Raw genomic sequence first — 21413 nt, forward strand, 5'->3', positions numbered from 1 at the left:
AGCAATAATGCTCTAGTGCAGGCTAGGAAAGCAGTGAGAAAACAGCTGAAAGCTACATCAAACTGTTTTCCTTCTTGTGATCTTCTGTCATACAGTAGGCTGGAAGATTAGATAACGCGTCTATTTTTAGCAGGATTGCTGGGTATGGATCATGAAACCTCTATCGCAAGACGCCAGTGGATATGAAATTTTAATTCTGTATGCCACTTTCCTGTGTGTCAGCAGCATTTTCAATGCAGATTTTTTTTTCTTAACACCTTTATTAATAATGGATTCAGTATTCACATTTCCAAATCTGGAGTTTACCTTCCACATCTTTCCCCATTCCTACTTTTTAATTTCTTATGGTTGATTTTATGGTAGTGGAAAGCACTAGGCTGACAACTGGAGAAACACATTTTTCTGTGATTTCTATGTGTAACCACTACCATACAGATTTGAACCTGGGACCTCTGAAGCTAGGACTATAACAGAGTTTAAAGAGAAGCTAGATAATTTCATGGAGGTTAGGTCCATAAAAGGCTATTAGCCAGGGGATAGAAATGGTGTCCCTGGCCTCTGTCTGTCAGAGGCTGGAGAAGGATGGCAGGAGACAAATCGCTTGATCATTGTCTTCGGTCCACCCTCTCTGGGGCACCTGGTGCTGGCCACTGTTGGCAGACAGGCTACTGGGCTAGATGGACCTTTGGTCTGACCCAGTACGGCCGTTCTTATGTTATGTTCTTATGCAAGCTTACTATAGGAGCCTCTAGCCTCTGAGCTAAAAGCCAGTGGCCTCCTAGCCCCTGCGGTAGAGGTCTCAATCTTAGCTGTTGCTGTGGTCTAAGTTACAAATGGTTTCCTCTATACACTGCCCACCTCTCTTGTTGTGAGGTCAGTCTCATCGATTCATTGATTATAAAGCCAGGAGGAACCATTGTAACTAGCTTTTTTTATCTCCTGTAACACAGGCTATACAGCTTCCCTGATCTATTTGGTCCCAGGCCAATGAGTGCCAATAGTGACCTGGGAAAACCGTCCAATACAGAATGGAATAAAAGCACCAACTCATTTTGTTTAGGCCACTGGATATTCATTAGACAGTAACAACTTTCCATATCAGCTAATGCTGGTCACACTAGAACCAGAAGTACAACATTCTTGTTTCATCCCCTACCTAAAATAGCGTTTTATAACAGAAGCTGGCTGCAGCCTCAAATATGGTGAGACTTCAGCTGCTTTATTATTCAACCTTGCCATTGCTAGGTATTATTAAACAGATATATTCAATGGGGCATGGAGGGCTGATTGGAATGTGGGAATTGGAACAGTTTAAGGGTTGTTACAAGGAAGAGAAAGAAAAAATTGTTCTTCTTGACCTCTAAAGACAAAAGAAATAATGGATTTAGATTGTAGCAAGGGAGGTTTAGGAAGGTTATTGGGGAAAGCTTCCTCTCAGAGTGGTTAAGCACTGGAATAAATTGCCTAAGGAGGTTGTGGAATCAGTTTTTTTTTGTTTGTTTGTTTGTTTTTTTTTAAGAGCAGGTTAGACAAACACCTGTTAGGGATGGTTTAGTCTTCCCATGAGTGCAGGGGGCAGGACTAGATGACCTCTCAAGATCCCTTCCAGTCCTATGATTCTCTAATTGCCATCCAAGATGAGTCCAGCAGTCCATCACACGCTCCCGTCTTTGGCAGTAGCCAGAACCAGACACTTCAGAGGAAGATATACACAATGGCTACGTCTAGACTGGCATGATGTTCGGCAAACGCTTTCAACGGAAAAGTTTTCCATTAAAAGCATTTGCGGAAAAGAGCGTCTAGATTGGCACAGATGCTTTTCTGCAAAAGCACTTTTTGCGGAAAAGCGTCCGTGCCAATCTAGATGTGCTTTTCTGCAAAAAAGCCCCGATTACCATTTTCACAATCAAGGCTTTTTTGCACAAAACAAATCTGAGCTGTCTACACTGGCCCTTTTGCGCAAAAGCTTTGCCCAAAAGGACATTTGCCCGAACGGGAGCAGCATAGTATTTCCGCAAGAAGCACTGATTTCAGACAGTAGGAAGTCAGTGTTCTTGCAGAAATTCAAGCGGCCAGTGTAGACAGCTGGCAAGTTTTTCCGCAAAAGTGCTTTTGCGGAAAAACTTGCCAGTCTAGACACAGCCATTGACAGTTATGGAATAACCCGCTCCTAGGGGAAGTTTCTACCCAAACCCACTGAGTAGTAGTTATCTCATGCCTGGAACCATGAGGGTTTATAACCCTTCCAAGCTTGGGGGAGGTCGTCTGTTGATGATCTACCGTTACAAACAGTAAGATTTAATAGCCACCTAAATGTCCCATTAAATGCTGAACCTCGCTAAGCTCTTAGCCTCCATATCCACGGAAAGAAGTTCCATAGGTGGACTATGCTGAGAGTCAATTATTTGTCAAAGTTCAAATTTCTTGGCCAAGGTAAAGTGAAGGTCCAAATATTAAAAAAATATTTTCTTTGGTAAGTTAGATAGAAATTTCAGAGTCTTACAAAGCATTTGACAGTCTGGATTTGGCCTGCAGACAACCTACATCTACCCCTGAATTATGAAAGTGACAAATATTAAAATCAGATAACATTTCCCCTTAAATAGCCCCTTGTCCTTATACTATGAAAAAAGGTGGAGAGGCACTCATATCACCTTCGCTGGCCCATTCACTATTTTATATACTTGTATCATGTCCAGCACCTTTCTTAAAAGGACAGTCTCAACCTTTCAGCCTCTCTTCTTAGATAAAATTCTCCCCATGAATATAATAATTGTCCTTACCTCTCTCAGATCTATTATAGCCACTTTAGATTACGTTACTGGAATGTTACACAGCATCCCAGCTCAGGGTGGCCCATTGGTTTGTATAATGGCACCATGATATTTTCCAAAATTAATTAATTTTATTACTTCGGATAGAACTGCATAACTATTTCGTTTTCTTCAGGACCTTTTCGGATCAGCTGTGTCAGGCTTTCTGAAAGTCAAGTACATTATGTCAGCTAGTTTTCCACTGTCCACTATTTTGCTGACATGTTCAAAGAGTTCTCAGATTAGGGAAGCACAATTTTCTTTTGCATAAGGACAGTCTCTCACCGATGATAATACAAATCGGGGGCAAAGCTGGGAACACCACCCAGGTGTTCTGAGACTGAAGGCTCTGACGTAACCACTACACAACACCCCTTCCCCAAACTTCTGTGTCCTTTAACTTAAATATTCTTTACATTAAAGGAAGAAAAAAAGTGACATGATAGCATCCATACAAAAAATTAAAATAAAATAGCGCCAGCTGCTCAAAGCACAGCTATCCAGATTAATACAAATATAATTAAATGATAAATTAAACAGATATGACTTAGGGAGATTTGAATTGATCTTCTGATGAACAGTGCTGGAATCCTGTCTGTAAATAGGTTCTCTGGCCGCCTGGCTTAATGGGAAATGCCTGTCTACTAGCAAGTTAAGACTCTAATACTAATCTTTACATTAGATGGTGTGGATGAGCATCAGAGCATGTGACACGGGCACATCTCCACTCAAGTAGCAATTAAAGGGAAATCAAGCAGAGCTTATGCCTAACAGAGGATAAAAGATGATCAGTGCTGTTTTTAAATTGCATGTTGACATATGGGAAGTCAATGTAAATTAGAAAGGATCAGGCATAATATGATTAGGTTTCTTCTGACATGGTCAGAGTGTGAGCTACCGCTAAAGGCAGGGTGTTGAGAAGAAATCTGTATGATTTTCAGGTTGTTTCAACGGAGAAAAGCCAGATGATACACTGCGAGTTTCTAATTAGGAAAATCTGGGTTCTATCCCTGACTTGCTGGAGGTCACAGAGCAGGGCTGTGATGCAAGTCACTTACCCTCTCTGTGCCTCAGTGTCCATCTCTAAAATGGAGACTGTTTTACCTATTCTTACAAAGCGCATTGAGACCCTTGGCTGAAATGCACTGTAGACAACTTTTGAAAAAAAATGCAGCACCCACAACTGGTGCCAGATTTCCAGATGAATTCAGTTTCCTCATTGGCCTCAAAAGAAGAGCCAGATTTAAAAAACACACCACACATCTCAGCACCCAACAGCTCCCACTGTAATACTGTGATGCTTCCAGACCCTCATGTCTGGCTTTTTTTTTTTTTTTTTTTTTTTTTTAAAACCCTGCTCACTTAATTCCTAAATAGGAGCTGAGCTCTTCTGACAATCTAGCCCTGGCTGTGGAGATTGAACACTTGACAACTTTAGCTTTTTGGTGCAAAGGATTCACTTGCTTGACAACCTGTAAGTGAGCTCTTGACCCAAAAAGCAGGTATGCTTCACTCAGATTTACAGGTGTTATAAGAAAACGTACAGATGGTGAGTGTAACTGATTTTGAGTTGCCTCTGCCATTGGAGGTTGTTAGTGAATTTAGTCTCCCAGCCACTTTGTGACATACAGCAACAATTATCCCTATTGCACAGACAGCAAAACAGAGTCACAGAGAGGTGACGCTACCTGCCAACGGTCAGTCTGCAGCAATGTCAGAAGTAGAGCCCAGGTCTCCTGACTTGTGCTTTAACCACTAGACCAGCAGTTCTCAAACTGTCTGTTGGGACCCCAAAGTGGATCGTGGCCCCTTTTGAATGGGGTCACCAGAACTGGCTTAGAAATGTTAGGACCCAGATCTGAAGCTTGAGCCCTGATGCCTCCTGCTTTGGGCCAAAGTCCTTGATCTTCTTCTTTGGCCCCCTGGCCTCAAGCTTTGCCCCACCACCAGCCAGGGCAGTGAAGCTCGGTTTTGCTCCCCCCAGGGCAGCGAGGCTCAAGTTTGATCCCTCCTCAGGGGGTTGTGCTGTAATTTTCCTTGTCAGAAGTGAGAGAACTGCACTAGACCATCCTTTCTCCCCTCCCAATACTCATCCCATGAGCACTATATAAGCACCAAGAAAAATCAGTGCCTGGACTATTTAATTCATTTTTGAGCAGAGGTTGTTATACCTTCTGGCAATACAGCCTCAGCTGTGTCTCTTAATGGAATGCACACAACAGCCAATAACCCCAGCAGTAGAGAGCAGCAGAAGTGATCAAAATCAGTAAGAAATTCATCAGTGAGCCATATTTTTAGAGAAAAATCGAAGGGATTCACACAAGAGAAGACCACTACTGCAAACAGTGGGGCAACCCTCAAGTCTTTACTTTGCTCGTTTGGAGCCATACCACTCAGGAAAGCATGATAAGAATTGTTCAAGAAGTGCATAGCACAGCATTCTGTTTTAAAACTAGTAATTTAAAGGTTAACTCACTCATGGTATATACACATGCAGGCTAAACTGGAGTCCATGGGTTTCTGTAGGTCTATAAGCTAGAAACCATGTGGAAGAGGCCAAAAGTTCTCTTGTATTACACCTTGCAGAAATGGAATTTAATCCAGTGTATTTTCTAAATATAATCCATGGCAGGATTATCTCTAGAAACTATACTGAGCTCAGAGCAGTCTAAAACACAGCTGGACTGCTGCAGAGATTTAGGCACCTACCTCTTGCTGAAAAGACGACTGGCAGGTGCTGAGACACCTTTGAGGATTGGGGGCTACAGTTTTTAGAACTTCTACCTTTCAAAGAGAAGTTCAGCTTTGGATAAGTAAATCCCAGCAGATGCTACGGGTTCCTTCGGTTCACAGCACAGAGCTGAGTACCTAGACAATGTTGGAGGGAGGGGTTAAAGTTAATCTTAGTACCCCCATGTTTGGAAAGATACTGTGCCATGGCAGCCTCCACTCACCCCAGCGGTGCCTCCCGGCTCAAAGCCCTCTTCTTGCAGTTCTTCAGCCCAGTTGCACATTGTGTGGCCTCTCCCTTGCTCCTCAGGAGCTGTCCCACCTCATCTTCATGGCTTAGCCCTGCAGACAAGTCACAAGAGCCCTGCCCTTCCAGGGTGCTCGCTCGGTCTTCCGCACCATCCCGGGCAGTCCTTATTGCCACTGCCTGGACTGAGCCTCTCCTTCAGCAGCTAGAGCAAACAGACCCTGGCAGCCACACTCACTACCCAGATTGTGGGGCTCACTTGTGGTTGGTAAGGGCCCCCAGGCCTGCCAGTTTAGATTCCAGTCCAAGGGCCCCCCCTATCTCCAGCAGGCAAGGTCTGTACTAGCACAAATCTTGATACTTCCCTGCACTATTTTCTACTTTGCCTAGCCCAGACTTACATTCACCACCCTTCCAGCTAAGCCCTGGTCTCCTGGGTCTGCTAAACAAACCCTTCCTCCAGGGGAAGGTCAAAACCCCTTCACTTGCTTGTCCCAAGGAGAGTAGCTACAGATCAGTCCCCTTTCTGCTCCCAGCACCTGGTTCTATAGAAGCCCAGCCTATCCCTTCACAGGTGAACTTCCCTTGATTGAGACTGTCCTCTCAGCCTAAATAGCCCCTCACTTGCAACCTACTCAGCCCATCTAGCCTACGTGGCAAGGGCCCCTCTCACCGTGACCACGGCTAGGGCCAGCCTCTCACTGCCAACTCCAGAGGTTGGGGTTTACAGCAGGTCCCTGTGGTAGGGAGCCCAGCTGCTCATTCTGGGACTCTCTGGCTGGCTGTTTCTGTTCTAATGCTGGTATGACTTGCTCTCTGTCTCTCCTTCACCCCCCAGCTGCCAAATGCTAACTGCTGAGGCTTTCAAAGGCCTTCAGCCAGCCAGCAGAGGAGTCAGCTTGCCCCAATCTGCCTGAGCCAATTCCTTCCCAGCTGCATCTAATTGTCCTGCAGCCCTCTGCTTCTATTTACAGGTCTTGACCCTTTTTGGGCTGCCTTTTCCTCCCTCTGCAGCAGCTCTCTGGCCTGACCCTGCCACACCCAGGCTGTGTCTAGACTGGCCAGTTTTTCCAGAAAATCAGCTGCTTTACTGGAAAAACTTTCCAGCTGTCTACACTGGCTGCTTGACTTTCTGCAAAAGCACTGACTTCCTACTGTAAGAAATCAGTGCTTTTTGTGTAAATACTACACTGCTCCCATTTGGGCAAAAGTCCTTTTGTGCAAAACTTTTGTGCAAAAGGGCCAGTGTAGACAGCTCAGATTTGTTTTCCGCAAAAAAGCCTCGATCGTGAAAATGGCGATCAGGGCTTTTTTGCAGAAAAGCGTGTCTAGATTGGCACAGATGCTTTTTTGCAAAAAGTGCTTTTGTGGAAAAGTGTCTGTGCCAATCTACATGCTCTGTTCTGAAAATCACGCCAGTCTAGATGTAGCCCTAGAGTGTCTACAATGGCCACTTGAATTTGTGCAAGAGCACTGATGTTCTAATGTAAGAATTCAGTGCTTCTTGTGCAAATACTTTGACGCTCCCGCTCAGGGATAAGCCCTCTTGCGCAAGAATACTTGTGCAAGAGAGCCAGTGTAGACAGGCACCTTAATTTTTGGCGCAAGAAAGCTCGATGGCTAAAATGGCCATCTGAGCTTTCTTGCACAAAAGCGCGTCTATACTGGGCACGGATGCTTTTGCGCAAAAGCATCTGTGCCAATCTAGATGCTCTTTTGTGGAAATACTTTTAACGGAAAAACATTTGATTTTGTGGAAAACTTTTTTAATTTTGTGGAAATACTTTTAACGGAAAAGTTTTTCTGTTAAAAACTTTTCCGTTAAAAGTATTTCCACAAAATCATGCCAGTCTAGACGCAGGCTATGTCTACACTCGCGGCTTCTTGCATGAGAAATATGCAAATGAGGCTAAGTGTGGAATATCACTGAGCCTCATTTGAATACCTACTGAGCCACCATTTTGCAGAAGAGGCTCTTGCGCCAGAAGGAGCTGTCTACACTGCCCCTTCTTGTGCAAGAAAAACTTTGTGCAATGTTTTTCTTCCTGAAAATAATCAGCGTGGCAGCATTGCGCAAGAGGGTTTTTCTTGCGCAAGATGGGACAAGAGCCTCTTCCTTCTGGCGCAAGAGCCTCTTCTGCAAAAATGGCGGCTCATTAGGTATGCACATGAAGCTCGGTGATAGTACACGCTTAGCCTCATTTGCATATTTCTTGAGCAAGAAGCCACGAGTGTAGACATAGCCCTATAGTACAGTGTGTATGGAGCACACCCTAGCATACACTGTCAAATGAAAGGTGTTCTGCTCTCAGCAGTCTCAGAAATAGATATGGTGTTTCAGGGATACTGGTGAGCATACATGGGTTCCCAGTTTGCTCCAGTTTAGCCTGCATTGAAGTGCTGGGGATCTCAGCAAGTGCTATGAAGTGATGCACTGAAGTGAAACCATATATATGATTGAAAACAGCTTGGCAGCACTATCGCGGCAGGTTCGCGCTCATTACACTCTAGCAGCAACAGGGAATAGCACCAGATGCCTCAATTAAAAGCTTCCAGGCTTCTGAACGCGATGCCTCTCCAGGTGGGGAGCCATCAGCATAATCTTGCAAGATGAGCAATAATCTAGGAAGCAAAATATTATGCCAAACCTGTGGCCACCTCGGCATTCCATTGAGGTCACTCAGATTCTACGCAGTGAGGACAGAACTCACTCCCCCCTCTCCAAAAGCACACGTAAGCTAACGGTGACTCTCCTCTAGCTGTAAAGCCCAGGAGCCACTACGAAGCAGTTCTCATTCCATCCAGTAGGGAACAGCGATGAAGATTTGCATTATGAAGTTCGTCGCAATCTAATATACCCTCCAAATAAACCTGGAGGATTTTACAAGCCTCAGATATACCAGTCGTGACCTCATGTGCTGGCACGGTAACTCATTTTTCTGTATGCACCTGGGTGCAGTCATTCGAAAGGGGAAACTAACAGGCACCTACAGGCAGAGTGCTGCTGGAGTGTGGATATCATCAGAGTAAGTTCTAGTACTACTCCTGTTGCCATAGTATCTAGGGGTATGTCTACACTTGCACCCTCTTTCGAGAGAGGGATGCAAATGAAGACATTCGAAATTGCAAATGAAGCCGGGATTTAAATATTCCGCGCTTCGTTTGCATAATCGCGTTATGGCACTATTTCGAAATAGCGCTATTCTGTAATACAAAACACGGTGTAGATGCGGTTATTTTGGGAGAACACCCGTCTTCCGGAATAACCCTTATTCCTCATAAAATGAGGTTTAACAGTTATTTTCGAAAGAAGGGTGTTCTCCCGAAATAACCGCATCTGCACCGTGTTTTGTATTACAAATAGCGCTATTTTGAAATAGCGCCATAATGCGATTATGCAAATGAAGCACAGGATATTTAAATCCCGGCTTCATTTGCAATTTCGAATGTCTTCATTTGCATCCCTCTCTCAAAAGAGGGTGCAAGTGTAGACATACCCTGGGTTTCTCATGGTCACTGGCTTAGGGTTTGCCCAAACCTGCAGCAAAGGCCAAACTGGCCCCAGCAGCCCCCAGATTAGGGAAGAAGCATTGCCTCCCACTGTGGTCGCTGAGCAATGACTCTGGGCCTAGGATGAGCATTTTATGTCTTTCTGTGACTAGAGCAGACTCCATTTTGGTAGATCTAGTGAGAGCAAGAGAAGAGTGCCAGACCTGAGGGATCTCTCTCTTCCAGGGTCAATATATTCCAGTGAGAGGATGAAGGCCTGCAAGCTACTAGACAAAGTCATTAAAAAATGTCAAGAATATTGGGATCCATGCAAAAACGCTGCAAAGCCACCCGGCAGGCGGAAAGGATCGAGCGCAATGTTATCCACCGACATAATATGGCCAAGCCATCTGATTCTGGAAAAGTTCAACAAATTAATTAGAAGCCAAATTATCTGTGGCATTAACTAAGCCAGGGCAAGTGATTGGAGCCAGATGACAAAGGCCAGTTGTCTTTTGTGACCACATTCAATAACCCGTGGACTTCCGATGGACTGGGCCCATGGACTTCCGATGGCACTCCAGCGGGTTGGGCCTCCGTAAGAATTTTCAAGTGGGGCACCGCCAGCAGCAACAATCTTTCTTTCCCTGCTGCACTTTCCTCCACTGGGCCCGTGGACTTCCACATTGAACTCCATCTGCCATTAGTCCTGTCTATCGTGGCATCAATTCCTGCCGGCCTCTCTGCATTTGCTACTACTCAGCCACGGGTCCGTTTGCCCAGACTGTCCGAGCAGACACATCTGCCCTATGGGAGCGAGGCTTCCCTTCCTCATTTATCACCAACCTGGTCGGCTCCTTCATCCCCCAGCAGGACTGCCTGTAATAGTGCAGAAAGCAAGACCATATCTTGGTGCGTGTGTTATCGATCTCTAGCAACGGGACCCAGGACCAGCTAATGATGCCAATGAAATGAGTTTGCTAGCAACAGCAGACTGTGTTTTGGAAACTGAAGGACCAGTGTTCTAATCCAAGCTCCCTAAATCTGTGTGATTTAGTAATTATCTCTCCTAGTGGACCATGTGACCTCTTCATTCATCTCACCATTTCCTGGCCTCATACCATGAGTGTGTTTGGGACAATCCAGTCTTTTGCTGTCTCCAATCCAAGGGACTTTCAAAAGCAGCCATTCTTGCTCCTGTGTGGTAACAGCATCACCTGATGTTAAGGCAGCATGTGACTGTCTGAAAAATCTTTGACAAGCTGAACCTGTACCAGCTTCATTGTCAGGCTCCTGGGCTGAAAAAAGGGGAATGTCAATAAAGTGCTGTAAATAGAGAGCTGAATAATTATAGGCGGCTTAGGAGCTAGAAGTTAGAACTCAGAAGCCTGGGAAAAATCTAGTGCCTGGGGGAAGGTCATATAAACCTAATGATTTTTTTAAAAAAATACCCACAACCCAAGAAGGATGACCGGACAGAGAAAAAACAGGGCTCAAGGGCAGAACCGGAGGCACAAATGAACCATCAAACTTGCAGGTCAAGGAGGCCAGTTGCTGCATGAAAAGGCCATGTGACACATTCACCTCCTTTCTGGTGCTGGTTCCAATTGGTTAACTCAAAGAGAATGAAGCATTATCCAGAAAACAGACTGATCCTGATAGCAGTGGGAGCGGAAGGCACTCCAGTGCCTTGCAAAATTAAGCCCCAAATTCATGTCCAGATGTCCTAAGAGGTGCAGAAGGAGGCACAAAAACCACTCTCCCTTTCCCACCTCCGTCTCCTAGCAGAGACACAGCAGGCTGCTCCTTTCCTAAACGTTCTTTGGAGTTCTAAAAGCGGAACCAGTCTCAGTCTCTCCCCACAGTATGCTACGTGTATCTGGCACTTCCTGCAGCCCAGTTCCTAATTTCCACCAGCCACTAATGTCCTTCAGCTTTATCTAGTGATCCCAAAAAATGGAGCTCACAAGAGGATATTCATGTCTGCCAATAGTCTACAATTAGTGAGATGCCTACGTCGGCCAGATGACTATCTTGATTCTTCTCTTCTTCTCAGAGCCACAAAAATATAGGGATAGGAAAGTTTATCTGCCATGTAGATTCAGGTCAACTGACATATACTGGTCTTGCTTGAAATAACCTCTGTAGTTATGTAAACAAAGATAAAATAATTAAGGCTAGCAAGGTTCACACTTCAGGAGTAGGAGTAAATCTACTACTTCTTTGGTACTGTGTTGCGTAAGTGGGTACTCTGAGGGTTTTAAGAGTCAGTATTGTCTAGTGGCTAGAAGCCAAGATTTGGAATTCCTGAGTTATAATCACAAGCCTGTTATTTATTCTCTGTGCGACCTCTGGCAAGTCACTGCACTTCTCTGCTTCAATCTCTCCTTGTTTAAAACGTAAGAACACCACCTGCATTACAAGGGCGCAGTGAAGGTGGATTAGTTAATGTTTCATACGGCGTTCAGTAGATGTAAAGCAAGAGAAGTTAGTAAACCCAAAGTAGTCCCACTAGCAACGGGGACTCCTCACATGAGGGAGGAATACCTGTAGGAGAGCCTCAGGGCTTGTCTACACCTAGGCTATGTCTAGACTGGCATGATTTTCCACCAATGCTTTTAACAGAAAAGTTTTTCCGTTAAAAGCATTTGTGGAAAAGAGCATCTAGATTGGCACGGATGCTTTTGCGCAAAAGCACTTTTTGTGGAAAAGCACTTTTTGCGGAAAAGCGTCCGTGCCAATCTAGACGCAGTTTTGCACAAGAAAGCCCCGATCGCCATTTTCGCCATCGGGGCTTTTTTGCGCAAAACGGTTCTCAGTTGTCTACACTGGCCCTCTTGCGCAAAAGCATTTGTGCAAGAGGGCTTTTTCCCGAACGGGAGAGTCATTGTATTTGCAGAAGAATACCGACAATCTTACATTAGATCATCAGTGTTCTTGCGCAAATTCAAAGCGGCCAGTGTAGATAGCTGGCAAGATTTTCTGCAAAAGCAGTTGCTTTTGCAGAAAAACTTGCCAGTCTAGATGCAGCCCTACAGTGTTGCAGCAGTGCATCTGGTGAAGATGCTCTCCTGTTGGCATAATAAACCACCTCCACGAGCAGCACTTCGTCCTCTGTCCACACCAGGACTTACCTCAATGTCACTTGTCTTGCTCAGGAGGGTGTTTTATCCCCTCCCCTCTCCCACGAGCGACGTAAGTTCTGCCCGACATAAGCTCTCCACAAAGGTGGGGTGGCCCGAGAAGCCTCATTTTAAAGATGGGAACACTGAGGCATATTGCGATAAAGTGACGTGTCCATGGGTCACTCAAGGAGGTGGCAATAAAATCCAGGTCCAATGCCCTAACCGCTGGTCAAAGCTGTCCCACAAAAAAGATTTAATGCCATCTTAGACCTAGCACTAAGCGGTAGTGCTAACCCACAGGACGCGTAGCTCACAAATGAGAGGAAGGCGAGTTCATTATCTCTGGCTTGGCTAAGCAACAACTAAGAAGGGATCATAACTGTCTACCAATATCGGAAAGGGGTAAGCACCAGGAAGTGAGATCAATGAGAGCGTGGCGGTGAAGACTAGAGATACGGGCATGAAATTAAGAGAAAATTGAATATGGATATCAGGCAAAACTTCCAATCAACAAGATGTATTAGAGGGAGGGATAAACACTAGAGAAATAGTAGGGGCTCCATCTTTAGGCACATTTCAAGCTAACCCAGGCCCTAATACTAAGAAACATATTAGGCACAAGAATGGATAGGCTGCCTACGAGGTCTGTTCCGTCTGCCTTCTCTATGAGAATAGATATGGTCGCAGTTTCTCCTCTCAGCCTTCTTTCACACACCTACTTCGATAGATAATAGGAATGATAGGACAGACCAGCAGAGAATGACTCATGATCAGCAATAGCTACCCCTTGTGCTTTTAGCCACGTCATGTGCAAACTGTTGCTGGATGAGCATAATTCTTTGTCCTCCACTAGGAATGGACAATGGCTATAAAATCTCACCTCGGCAGGTCTTAGAGTATGGACCACTCCTGGGTTACAAGTGGGAAACATGCAGGAATGCAGTAGGAGAGCCCACTGGTAGCTTACCACCACCTCATGCCCAAAGGAAAATGGTCCTCTGATCACTCTCTGGGTTTTAAGGTCCAAAATCCAAGGCATGCTGATCTGGTCACGTTCTGGAGACCCTCACCTTCCACTCACTTAGAGAAGTGCTCATCCCTTTGCAGGTTCAAGTCATTATCCACAGGAAAGGAAATGGAAGAAGAACGATGACTTGAGAATAGAGGTAGGAGGACATTTTCAGCTATATGGCTGATCCCATATAATTTCCTTGAGCTTCTGTAGCCTCTTCCACCCAATGTTCTCAAACACTTTAACACACATCAATGAATTAAGTCACATAACGTCCCTCTGAGGCAGGGATTATCAGCCCTGTTTTATAGATGGAGGAAACAGCTCAAACACAGCAAGGAGAGATGAACTGCTTTGTTCAATGTCACTCAGCTAGCCAGTCGAAGAGATGGGAATAGAATTCAAGTTTGCTGAGCCCAGGCCTGTGCCTTAACCATTAGCCCACGTCTCCCACGCAAAATGCGTCTACAAAGATGCCGACTCGCAGCTGCCAACTATTTTAGGAGTGACATCGTCAGTGCAGAAGAGGGCATTCATCCTCATGGAAGAGGACGGAGTTCGACTGAAATTCAAGTTGAGTGTAACTAAAATGAACTGTCTAGTCTCAGTGTATGGCTTATAGATTGTGATCTCTTTGAGGTGGGGATCATCATGTTTTTGCACGTGTGTTCCATTTAGTGCCTGGCATAATGGGGCTCTGGCCTGACGAAGGACTCTGGGAACTATTGTGATCTAAATGTTAATCAATCATAATAAAATATACCCATAGTGTGAGTACAGATCGGGCATCCTTACAGAGCTGGATTAATGGGGGGGGCTAGCCGGGCAGCTGCCCAGGACACCAACTTACGGGGGGCGCCTGATTGAAGTGGTAAGGGGGATCCGTGCATGCACTGTGCCTCAGGGCGGTGCTGAGCATGCGCCGCTCGCCCGCTGCCCAGGGCACAACTATGGCTCGGTCCAGCACTGCATCCATAATTCCAATGCAGCGATGCTTGCAGAGTGGTTTTCATTGAATAACAAACAATAAGCTCAAATGGGACAATAGGGTGATGGAAGGGCAGGTGTGATTTTAAAGTGTGATTCTGCTCTGAAAGGTGACCGGGTAACAGGCACAGTCTGACAGAGACACTGCATCAAATGCGCTTAGCCTACACGAAAAGGGAGGATTATTCTAGCTGCTCTGCACTGTAAATTAAACCTGACATCTAAGACGCGGGCTGAGTTTTTTCCTTACAGTGCATCATCACCAGTAGCAAAAGCTCTACAGGCCAAAGCAAGCTCTGGGACATCAGTGCAGCTACCACTGTCTTCATAGTATACTCTCAATGACAAGTGTAAAACCCCATAGTCTTCAATAGGTTTGATCAGGAGCAACCATCTGGAAACTTAGCAGACAATTCTGTGGATGCTCCACAAAAAGTAACAGAATTGGGCTCACTCTCTCGTAGCCATGTTTTAGTTGTGGAGGTCTAATAAGAGTAAAAAGTAGTCCCAATTGACTTCTGTCTCTCAAGTCAGTAGATCTGACTCTGAGCACATGCAGAGAGCAGATCGGTTGAGTACGATGGAGGTGCCACCTTTACAGAACAGAACTGAACTTTTAAGGCTTCAAAAACTCTAATTTCAGAAACTTTGAACCACCATGCACAGTTCGATACAGTCACGTAGTTGTCTCTGCTTTGGCAAGAGAGAGAGCCAAAATTGTCACTCACACCAGGTTAGGGAGAGGTCACCTGCATAAAACAGCACAAAGGTGCTGGATGGTGCTTAAAGTCTCCATGTGGTTTCCAAAACGGCTTGTTCTTTCTGTCACACAAACGCAAATGTTCAGTCCAAGGTCTGGGAGTGGGGGAGAAGTGTACCTTCAATTAAAATACATTTCCCAAAACATTAAATGGCAGATATGTAACAAAACAGTGTGACATTCATACTTTTTGCTGCTATGCCTCCAAACCATTTTACAGCAACCTGTCAGATCTGATCAGACTTGTTTATTCTGCATATAAATGTAGGACTTGAGGGCATCTTGTTTCAGAAACGACAGAAAAAAACACATATTGTCCTGGCAGTTGCTTGGGTTTTACAACAATGGCAATGGGTTGTTAACTCTTCATTCAAATCAAAGTGATTTTCACTGCTCTGGTAAGATACAAAGTACGAACAATTTTGCTTGTTGCACTGGCATGGATGGCAACTCAATTAAGATGGAAAATAAAAAAACAAAAAACAAACATGCCATGAAAGAAACAAACCAAGTTATTTATAAATGCATATTGGAAACTTCACGTAAGCTAATGATAATGGATTAGAAGGCAGTGTCCCTTCTGGCTACAGTTTACAAATTCTTATCTGCTTAAGGTTGCTCTAGAAAGATTTCCAGCTGACCGCATTATTCTTAAAGATAAATCATTCCTGGCAGTTTACAATTGCATACCAACTACTACAGCATTGTGTATGCCTTCATGTTTGCCTTGATCGGGGATGATGGGCCATTCTTTAAAGTTCAATGGCCCCTCCTTGCCAGTCTAATTTTAAACACAGCACTTGTCTGCCCTGAATTTCTGATCAACTCAGTCCATGATAAGACTGTAAACATTCTTGGACATCTTCTTGCACACCCATTCAAAAAGCCCAGATAATAGCCCTCAAATTGTCAATGAGGGAAAAGGAGAAAAATCTAAGCTCACAGGGAGGTATCAGAAAATCCTATTTAATTACTGTAACTATCACCATCAATAATCCTTTATACTTCCATAGTGTCCCCATTTTATAGACTGAAAGCACATTCTACAGCACAATCCCGGTGGGGAAGCAGCAACAAGTTTTAATAATTAGAGACATTAAGATAATGGCTATGGAAAACACACCCTCCTTCCAGCATCCCTTCTGGATGGGTCTCTGACATACTCCCTCAACTTCATTTAGCACCTTGGGATGTGAAAATATGGGCACCCAGGAGGTAATTAATGAATCTGTCTCATACATATTGTTTTCTGTTGTTCAAGAGGCTAAAAGGAAACTCCCTTCTGATATAAATGAAAAATTCTGCCCTGACCTATGCCCTCTCAGGGTTTAGCTTGAGGGAAAAGACAGAGAATTAAAACCTCTAACCCCAAATCCTGACCATTTGAGTCATGTAAGTCATCCCATTGGATGTGGCCCTAGGAGCGCACTTATATATCCAGAAATGGGATTTTAACATGATGCCAGGGGGAGGGGGCTGAGGAGGGAGAATAATCCTGGCTCAAACTGGAACAGAAGCACCAAATATCCTCCTGTCGTTCCCCAGAATGAGGTGATGGTCCATCCCCTTCCCCCAAAATTACATTTCTGGGTTAACCACAAAGACAACATGCACTTCATACATGCTGCTCTGCACTTTCTGTAAGCCATTCCTTGGGTATTATCCCCACTGTGGAGACTTAAAAAGACACAGAGAAGGCCATCCCTGTCTGAATGAAGGGAGGGTATGTGGGGGCGTGATGATGTAAATGGCCATTTGGGCCTGAATTGCTGGAATATCAATCCTATGCCGTTAGTCACTGGGGTGAGAAAGCTGATTGCCTTGAGTGTCCAACCTTCTGGGAAGTTCAGAAGCACCCAGGTGGGTCTCAGCTATGAATGCCCCACCCCACTTCTGCTTCCTGGACCAAAGCGGTGGGGGAGAGTTTGTCAGATAGGTGCACACTGAGACAAGCATGGGGGCAAGCCTACCCCCTGAGCTTCTCACTCCAAAGACCAGTAGCCAGACACTAACACTCAATGCTCCACTGCCAGCCCCTACCCGCCAGGGACAGCCCCTACCCGCCAGGGACAGCCCCCCAACCCCACAGAACGGGGACCCCCTTACCTTTGAGGTGCTGGTGGTGGACCCTGTGGAACCTGCTCTGGTTGCCTCGGGGCAGGGCAGGGATGCTGGAGAAGCTGTTGCCCATGGCATCCAAGGCAGCGGAGCGCAAGCCAGCAGCTGGACGGCGCGGGCTGGGGGGCAGCTGCTGCCTCTCGGGGACCGTGCAGCCCGGTGGGTGGCGGGACCGGCCGCTCGGCGCTTTCTCTCGGCGGCTGCTTCCCCCTTCCCCGGCTGTCACTTTGGAGCCGAAATCCCCTTTTGTCTCCTCTTCCTCCTCCTCATCGGCGGGGATTACTCGGCTCCCAGGCTGCGGGGAGGGGATGCCGGAGGAGGGAGCGGCTGCTTGCTCGGCTGCAGCGGGAGGGGGGGTGTGTGGGGGGGGGGGGGGGCTGATCTTCCTTAGGAGACTCTGGCTCTAATCCCCCCCTCCCTACGGCTCAGCTTCCCAGCGCTGCCCGGCTTCTCGCTTTGTGTCTCGGCTCCCCCCCCCCCCGCCCCCACGGATCGCACCTGGCCTCTGCAGTCCGCCCCCCCCGCCCCACCTGGTGCCGGAGCAGCAGCCCCACCCCCCCCACCCCGCCCCTAGCGGGCCGGGGCATCCTCCCCGCCGCGCCCCTGCATGCTCCCCGCGGCCTGTGGGCCGGGCGGCGTGGGGAGGGGGCGGCTGTCTGCCCCCTCCTCCTCCCGCCCCCTCATCCCGTTGTTATGGTGACAGCTGTCTGTTCATACAAGTCGCTAAGGGACCAGGGTCACGTGGGCCGGACAGATGTGCCACCGCTGGAGCTGCGCGGGCAGAACAACCCCCCCCCCCCGCGCCCCAGCCTGCAGCCTGCTCCCCCCCCCCCCCGCCCAGCGGCGCTTCCCCGGGGGCACCTGCGAGCCCCATTGCCAACAGGCTGGGTTGGGGCGCGGGGTGCACGGCGCGGCCGGGACTGGGGGAGGGAGGTGGACACACTCCTAGCGCCGGCAATTGCAGCCCGTGCACACGCGAGAGCAGGGGAATGCAGCGTGTGCAGACTCCTAGGACAGGTAATTGCAGCGTGCACACTCCAGAGCAGGGATTGCTGGGAGTGCACACTCCTGGGGCAGGTACCTGCAGCGTGTGCACACCCAAGGGCAGGGCAATGCAGCGGGCACACCCGAGAGCAGGGAATGCAGAGAGTGCACACCGAAGGGCAGAGCAATGCAGTACGTGCAAACCCGAGGGAAGGGCAATGCAGCGTGTGCACACCCAAGAGCAGGGCAATGCAGTGTGTGCACACCGCATGGAATGCAAGCACAGAACGAGTGTACTTGGGTGCGCCCAAGGGATCCTGGGCTGGCCTGCACATTCAAGTGCAAGGAATTCAGAACCAGCACAGTGAGTGGACTGTACACACACCCAAGGACAAAGAAGTTTGGAGAGGAAAGGATGGTGGACTGGTGTGTATACACACAAATGCAGGGAGCTCTGTGTGTGTGTGTGTGTGTGTGTGTGTGTGTGTGCGCGCAGACTTAAAGACGGGTGAGTTAAGGGGGTGTTTGTGTGAACACCCAAAAGCAGGGAGTTCAGAGAGAATAGGAGGTGTACATGCAGGAGTTTAGAGTGTCAGGGTGTGTGTGCGTCTGTGTATGTAAGAGAGTTCAGAGAGTGTGTGTGTGTGTGTGTGTGTGTGTGTGTGTGTGTAGACACAAACACAAGTTATGTATGTTCATCCGTACCATTACAGGTGAGTTCACACTGCAAGTGTTCACGACAATGGAGGAGTTCAGATGGGGAGTGCAGTTGCCAATAACAATAGGCTAGGTTCAGAGGAGGTGTACACTTGCATATACAGGCAGTCCCCGGGTTACGTACAAGATAGGGACCGTAGGTTTGTTCTTAAGTTGAATTTGTATGTAAGTCGGAACTGGTACATATTGTAGGGGAAACTCTAGCCAAACATTTCTCCAGAGCTCAGTTTTATTCTCCCACACCTCACTTCCCTCAGTCCTTTATTCTCAAGCTGAGGTGTTTGCTGAGAAAAGCCGCTCCGCGTCTCCCTGGTCTGCTGGGGGGGGGGGGGCGCTAGCTTCGCGTCTCTCTAGTCTGCTGGGGGGAAGCAGCTAGTGCGGGGTTGCCTCACCCCGTTTGTAAGTAGGGATCCGATGTAAGTCGGATCCGTGTAACCCGGGGACTGCCTGTACATTGAACATACAATATGTATAAAATAACTAATGAAAATGTGGATGTATATTTGTATTTCTGTAAATATTTGGGGGTGAGCATGTGAAAGTTGTGCCACTGGTGTGTAGCAGTGACATGAGGTGCCTCCTCTCTGTGTGAGCATTAATGCTCTTAGAGCTAGTGCTCACACTTTCCACTTGGAGCCTTATAGTCTGTGTCCCATTCATCATCTTTAAACCTTTTGAGGACAAAGCATAATGCACTGTAAATAGACTAATATGACGGAAACAGAATGGTGCTGCTCAGAGATATGAATATTTTTTCTGTTATTTTTAAGAGTTATCATCGCATTTAGTCTTTTTCAAAAAATAGCAAATCTATCAGGAAAGCAGCTGAAGTTTCAGGTGGCCTCTGCAATTACCTGCTTTTTGAAATAGAGCATGGCATTTTATACAGCAAATTGATATATTTGAAACAGGGTTTTCAGAAAAGAAGGTCTTACTAAAGGCACTACACTGAGATGCAGGCAATTGCGTTCTAACGCTGATTTTGCCACAGAATTTCTGTGACTTGCCACTAGCCAGACTTTCCCCATCTATACAATTGAGATAACAGTGTTTCTCTACTTCACAGAAATCCTGTAAGGATAAATTATCAGTGCCTGTGGTATTATAGTGATGAGGGCTGTGATCAGGCCTATTAATATGCACTATACAAATGTTAATTCATCTTCACAAATAGGGAAACAAGCAATTTGCCAAGGCCATCAACAAGTTAATGACAGAGCTAGAAATAAAACATATACATTAACATAAGAACATAAGAACGGCCGTACTGCGACAGACCAAAGGTCCATTTAACTCAGTATCCTGTCTGCCGACAGTGGCCAGCACCAGGTGCCCCAGAAAGGGTGGACTGAAGACAATGATCAAGCGATTTGTCTCCTGCCATCCCTCTCCAGCCTCTGACAAACAAAAGCCAAGGACACCATTTTATCCCCTGGCTAATAGCCTTTTATGGACCTAACCTCCATGAAATTATCTAGTTTCTCTTAAACTCTATTATAGTCCTAGCCTTCACAGCCTCCTCTGGGAAGGAGTTCCACAGGTTGACAACACGCTGTGTGAAGAAGAACTTTCTTTTATTAGTTTTAAACCTGCTACCCATTAATTTCATTTGGTGTCCTCTAGTTCTTCTATTATGGGAACTAATAAATAACTTTTCTTTATCGGCCCTCTCCACACCACTCATGATTTTATAGACCTCTATCATATCCCCCCTCAGTCTCCTCTTTTCTAAACTGAAAGTCCCGTCGCTTTAACCTCTCTTCATATGGGACCCGTTCCAAACCCCTAATCATTCCTGGCTTTTAACTCCATGTTCAGTCCACAAGACCAGACTGTGTTTGAAAAGGCTAGAGGTATTTCTGATATGCTTTCTGAAGTACAACATGTACTTATTTTTTCCACTGGAGGAATAAGAATGCCAGGCCAAGGAACACTAGAGGCAGGTACGTTACAGGATTATAACACAAGGCAAGTCAAACTGATAGTGTTAACTAGTCATGTATGGTGGAAAACTTGTGCACTGTCTATATCAGGTCCCAAAAGAGTCTGATAGAGTGGATATGCAATGTACATAACCAGTGCACTAAAACATGCTAGGACAAATTCACGCCTAAATAATTAATGAAATAGGTAGCTCTTTTAGATCCCTCCCCTCCATTATATCAAATGGGCAATGCTTAGTCTAGTGAAGAAAAGATTGACGTTTGGGTCACAAACAGATTTGCTCTTGAGTCCAAGATCTGCTCCACGTAGAAGGGGTATCATCAGGGAGTCAACATGGTTCCCAGTTCAGAGGTATGAATTAGACCTTACAATGAGAGGTGGAAAGTATGTAGGTGGGAGAGCATCACCTATCAATATAGTGACAGCGTGAACAGCTCTTAAGTCAATGTAATGTACATCGTTCGGGGGTGTCTTCCTCACACCCCGA

At 46.3% G+C, this 21413-nt stretch overlaps 1 protein-coding gene across 4 annotated transcripts in view; it reads right to left on the reverse strand.

Annotated features, from left to right (window-relative positions):
- Positions 1-17922, reverse strand: part of NEURL1 (neuralized E3 ubiquitin protein ligase 1) — a 257507-nt gene extending 239585 nt beyond the window's left edge. For 2 of the 4 annotated variants that reach the window (XM_075935544.2, XM_089780226.1), the window contains exon 1: positions 17270-17922. In XM_075935544.2, the coding sequence (XP_075791659.1) occupies positions 17270-17354 (85 nt within the window). In that variant the 5' untranslated portion in view covers positions 17355-17922. Of the gene's footprint in view, positions 1-5767; positions 6601-17269 lie in introns of those variants that run through there. The other 2 variants (XM_006120851.5, XM_075935545.2) reach the window with 2 other exon arrangements.
- Between the last annotated feature and the right edge of the window lie 3491 nt (positions 17923-21413).

This window comes from Pelodiscus sinensis, chromosome 8 (genome assembly GCF_052426305.1).
Source record: "Pelodiscus sinensis isolate ZL-2025 chromosome 8, ASM5242630v1, whole genome shotgun sequence".
NCBI lineage: Eukaryota > Metazoa > Chordata > Testudines > Trionychidae > Pelodiscus > Pelodiscus sinensis.